The sequence below is a fragment of the Sinocyclocheilus anshuiensis genome, unplaced genomic scaffold (assembly GCF_001515605.1).
Source record: "Sinocyclocheilus anshuiensis isolate Anshui unplaced genomic scaffold, SAMN03320099.WGS_v1.1 scaffold1230, whole genome shotgun sequence".
NCBI lineage: Eukaryota > Metazoa > Chordata > Actinopteri > Cypriniformes > Cyprinidae > Sinocyclocheilus > Sinocyclocheilus anshuiensis.
Genome location: NW_015558637.1, coordinates 251224 through 257014, shown reverse-complemented (window position 1 = coordinate 257014; position 5791 = coordinate 251224). Strand labels below are relative to the sequence as shown.

At 40.6% G+C, this 5791-nt stretch overlaps 1 protein-coding gene across 1 annotated transcript in view; it reads right to left on the bottom strand.

Moving 5' to 3' along the window:
- Window positions 1-5791, bottom strand: part of LOC107680839 (voltage-dependent T-type calcium channel subunit alpha-1I-like) — a 148616-nt gene that overhangs the window by 84868 nt on the left and 57957 nt on the right. Inside the window, exons 8-9 of the mRNA XM_016476889.1 lie at window positions 3792-4140; window positions 2180-2583 (exon numbers count right to left, since the gene is read on the bottom strand). Of these exons, the coding sequence (XP_016332375.1) occupies window positions 2180-2583; window positions 3792-4140 (753 nt within the window). The remainder of the gene's footprint in view (window positions 1-2179; window positions 2584-3791; window positions 4141-5791) is intronic.

Here is a 5791-nt window from a genome sequence, read left to right as displayed (position 1 = left end):
TCAGATGACATCGCACTGTCCCCTCTGGTTCTCTCTGACTCATCCAGCTCCATGGTACAGACGTGGCCGAGGCTTCGTCTGTACGCCTTTCGCCCGAAAGCTCTGCTCCCGGGAGTTCTAGAGAGAGTGCGCCGGAACGGGGTCCGTTTTCTGCTAGTAGCCCCGTTCTGGCCGGGCCGAGTATGGTTCCCTCCTTGGGACCTCACTGTGGGGCTAGAAGCTCTCTGTAGGCCTCCCTTCGAGCCTATCGTGGAGATCTCTGAGCTGGGAACGTCCACAGAGCTACCCTGTGGAGAAGGGCGGACCAACTGCTTGTTTGCTATGGCCCCCCTAACGTCTCGCCCATCTATTGGACTGATTACACACGGGATTCAGAGCCGGTCACGCTGAAGGGGCTCCCTCAAGGAACCATGGTTACATACGTAACCTGAGACGTTATATCCTCTCCTACTTGTAAGTCGCTTTGGATAAAAGCGTCTGCTAAATGAGTAAATGTAAATATGGACAGCATAACTGATTATTGGGTTCTTGCGTCCGGAGTAGAATTATCCTTTCCCAATAAAGCAAAGTTGTTTTGCGCCGAATACTTATGATATCTCATCATACTTTATCATATTTTAGTAGGCTACTTTAATTCATTACAGCTATGTTCTTAACTTTAACTGGTCTGTCACTGACAGAGAGAGAGGGGAGGACAGTTGCTCGACCTCTCCAGAATCTATACAGGTGAGAACTTGAAAGAATATAATTATTTTAAGGCAGTGTTTTTTTTTTTTAACTGGGACTACTTGCCAATGTTTTAAGGAATTAAACATTAATATACATTTTCATTTTATGTTCAAATTGTTCAATACAATTTGTTGTATATGTAAAGGCAGTGTGTTCCAATAGTTTTTAAAGACACTTTTTTGTCCAACTATTAAGAATCAGGATAAAAGTTATCATTTACTGTAAGTGTAGTGTAACTGAAATATTGTACATAAAATATCTTTATTTAATAAAAATAAAGTATAGATGTCCACAGTGGTCTCAAAGTCCCAAGTCCTGCAGTTATTTTTGGATTAGAGTTAGAGTTAGTGTTTTTGAGTCTGATATCACAAAAAATAAGTCCCTGTAAGCTGTCTTGCTTCCTGTAAGCTATCATTGCATGTTCCCAAAATTGCCATTAGGGTGCTCTAAAACATGCCAATTAGTATTCTATATAGAATTTATTATGTGAACATGAATGTACTTTGTACATTATGTACATAATTTGTTTGGCCATTGAGGGTCACATCACCTGACAGCTGCCCCCCACCCCCCACTTTTAAAATGACTGCTACGCCCCTGCATGAGTTTTTTATTTATTTATTTATTTTTGGGTGATTCATACCTTCAGTTGTCCATTTAATCCACTTAATTTAATTTGTTATCCAATCCACATGTTGAATGTGCAAAACTACTATTGAAATATGAATTACATACAATAATATGCAACATTTAACAGACTAAATCTGCATTTTTCGGCGTGCATAAGATTTCAAGCCACAAATTTTCATGTCACGCTCTACTCTTAGAGCTACAGAAACCTTTAAATGCATTTGTGTGTGCAGACCAAGTGCATTGACACCCATTTGATAAAAGGTCGACTGGAACACAAACTCTCATGAGGAAAGTCCCATTGAACAGATACTGTGTGTTTATATGTGAGCACGTACACAGGGGCTCCTCTGTTTGCTTGCATAGGCTGCATTTACATGATGTCTCACATGTTAAAAATGCTGCGTAATAGAAGCCAGTGGTGACTATTTCTTTTCCTCTCTATATCTGTCTCTCTCTGCTTGTTGATATTTATAGAGCCCACAGCGATGAGAAAACAGGCCCCAATGCAGGCGACGCATTGAAGACATGAGGGGGCGGAAGGGGAGAGAGATAGAGAAAGAGCAAGTTAGAGAGAGTGTGCATGAGTAGTAGTAGCTTTCTACATCTTCCAAAGATAATTAACTGCACTTTCATGGCAAGAAAAAATCCAACAAGACTCCAAAGGCCGTTCTCATTACTTTGAATGTCAGGCCCTGTGAAGACTCTATCAGCACTGCAGAAAAAGCCGGCTATTACAGTAATATATGACATGATGAGGTTGAACACTTCTTCAGAGTGGGTTCATTATGTGAACCGACTGCACTGCGGGTGAAATTACCTGGTTATGGTGCTCGATGCCCATGCTGATCGTATTGATGAGGATGGCGATCATAATCCCTCTGTTGAAATACTTGCTTTCAACTATACCCCAAAGCTTTGCGCTCATTTCATCCCAAATATCTTTACATTTCCCTAAACAGGTGTGTTTCCTCTTCGGCATGCCCTCAGAGTCATTGTCCCCCTTCTCGTCCAAGCGGTTCTCATCTCTGTCGTTCTCCTCCAGTGCAACCTCCTCTTCCTCCCCATTGGCCGAGTGCCCCGTCAGTCCCAGCCCCTCCTTGATTGACGGGGCTGCAGCACACTGTAGACACTCCTCTGTGTTTGGGGTGACGGAGAGGGAGATGGCGTTCTCCAGAGATTGGGAGCTCTGGTCCAACTTGGTATCATGAATACAATGAGGGACTGCAAGAAAGACGAAAAATTCAACATTTTTGTTTGACATTTTCATATAATACAATATAATTTTTGCTTGTCAGTTTCTTGGACAACTGCCACACTGCTGCTTGGGATTGAAATATCATTGGGCCATAAAAGCAAACACACGGATGGATTTGTTCTTGTTTTTATTGCAACTTACTCTTTGCTTTTATAACTTCCTATTTGGTTTGGAGTGTCAGGGAAGCTACTTTGAAACTTGGCCAGGCTACAAGCTATTTTTTATTACACAAAAGTAGCTAAATACACTGAAGCAACTTAAAAGGGCAATATTGTTTAAAATAAATAACTTTTTGATGATATAATTCATAATTTTAGGGCCATATTCTTTTGGGGTTTGAATGAATGAACAGTGACATCTCCAAACTTTTACAAATAAATTTATACTAAATCAAAGAAATAAAAAAAAATACATCCTAATATACATCCTAATTCACTGCATGTAACCAAATAAAAAACACCATAATTAACAATTAATTTTAAATGTAAATTAATTCAGGATTTACATAATAACTGAGCAGTGATTTCTTTTTTATATTTTCATTTACATGAATTGTTCAAAAAAAAAAAAACCTTCACTTTCCAATATACATACAGTATGAGTAAGAGAGGGCAGTTTAGGATGAATCAATTCACCTGAATAAATCAAAATGCTTGATACCAAATACAAGTGATATATGAGAGTTCTGGACGAACTGTATCAGAATGAATCAGATTTTCAAACATTCTCTCACTCACGTTGTGTTGGAAAGCATGATCCCAGCAAATCAGACTTTCTTGCACAACATAAGTGAAACAGAACAGTTTAGGACAAACTGACCCACTAGAATTAATCAGGCTTTCCAACACTACATACAATATGAGTGAAAAGGGTCCTTTAGGATGACTGATTCACTAGATTGAATCAAACTTTTCAACACTGCATATAAGCGAAAACGGGGAGTTTAGGATGGCTGATTTCTCTAGAAAAAAATCAAACTTTTCAACATTATAAATATGACAAGAAAATGCAATTTAGTACAGACAGCTTGCTACTATTTTGAACACAGCTGAGCTAATGTCAGGCTAAAATAAAAATTTTTTTTGGTTAATTTTAGATATTTTCTCCTCAACACTGTTAGACACAGCTTTTCTATCACCCAATATCATTCCTCTGGCTCTAACTCTCTCCTTACTCTGAGTAGAATGGCAGTGGTGTCTTTCGCTGCCATTCACATTAGCCCCTCCCCCTGTCGATCCTGCTCCTCCTTTGCCACGCCACCTCCCTCCCCCAGGGGGAGGGGCTTTGCCACGGAGCATGTAGTAAAGGGCGGCTGAGCGGCGGCGGGCCTTGCGCAGGATGTGGCAGACCAGCTGGAAGAGCTCCTCGTAACAGTCTCCGGGCTCAGCGAGCGAAGCCAGCGTGCTGGAGGACAGGTAGTGAGCACGTTGCTCTTGCATCAGCTGGTGCTCTCGCTGTTTGGTCTCCGAAAACTGAGTGGCAATGACCACCAGGCACAGATTAATCATGAAGAAAGATCCAATCTGGAACAGCAAGAAGAATAGGGAGAGTCAAAATCATAATTTACTCATCCTTCCCTTGCTCTAAACCCCTATGACTGACTTTCTTCTCTGGATAAAAAATACTGGAGAAATATTGGAGTGCTTTCTGGTACTGCTTGTTTTTTTTTTTGCCATTTTCTGAGGAACAGACAAAAATTTAAGTAATTGTTCACTGACAACCTCCTCTTTATATCAGACGCATTCAGATCTTCAGTTTCATTTTCTGACTTAATGGTCATAGCAATAACAATGTCAAAGAGCTGAACTTGTGAACAAATCCTTCAGACTTATTGTGTGAACCCGATCCAGCAATTCAACCAATCTGAACAAAAGAAAAAGAAAATCCCCCAGATTCATTTACAATTCAGACACTAGTTCTTCTTTCACAAATATTCTAAGGATTGCTAGCGAATATTTTAATTGAATAGCAACTTTTTGGCTTTTTGTCAGACAAGGGTATTGTATGACTTTCATACTTTTGGAATATAGCGCACAATATTTGCTCTTTTTGATATTTTTGAATCCTTAAAGCTTGAATGCTCCAGTTAACATTCAGTGTGAAATGACTGGGTTTGAAATGACATGTTGAGTACATGAATGAGTAAATAAATATTCATTTTTGGGTGAACCACACCTTTGAAAACATATATTTGAGTTTATTTATTTGAGCATTTTGCTCTCATCACTTTATTATACACTAAAGATAATTTTTAAGCTCAATTCTGTTACCATAACTCTTGCACTACGTGTGAAGTCTCAGCTGCTTTAAATATCCATGTCTACATGACACCAAAAACCCCTCTAAGCTCTCTAATGCAGCCTGTGCTGCAGTGTTTGGCATAAGCAGCGGCCATAGCTGTCTAGATGAGCTGCTATAAACAGACCCTATCTTTGAAAAAGTCAGCAGACGCCCAAACAAGAGCCCGTTTTGTTGTGTGTGCGCCCGTATCGCTCTGGCTTTGATATGCTATACCCAGTCAACACGTGAGATCATGCAATGATCACAGTGACCACACCATGAGAATCGTGTGAGCTCATGGTGACATCATTGTGAGATCAAATTGTTGACTGGGTAATTATCAGGCTCTTTCATAGGAGCAAAACATCAAAATATCTCCTAGTCCTCGCAGAGAAGGGCTAGATCCCTCTGCCAACGTGAAACGGATTAGAATTGTGAGCGAATCATTTTAAAGACTGAAAGCGAACCAGTTCCAGATTCAACAGAACAGAAAGGCTGCTCTTATATCATTCGCCATTCATATCACTGGCATTTGTCAATACGCGAACACACACAGAGCTCGCTCTTAGGTCTTAATGAAAGTACAGCCTGTTTCCTGCATATGTGAAGTAGGGATCAGAGAGGACGGATGAGTCGTGAGGAGGACAGAAGAGGTGGAGAACTGCACAGGTGTGTGTGGGGCAGCTGTGCAGGTGTGTCCTGCCTCCACATCTGCTGTCCTGATTTGGGAGTCTGATGTGTGACTGGACTGCTCCTAATCAACAGTCGGACCACTGTTTTATGCAGATAGACAACTTCTTTCCTTGCAGTCACCTTTCCTCTTATCAATTCCTCTGCACGCTTTAACACACACACACACACACACACACACACACACACACACACACACACACA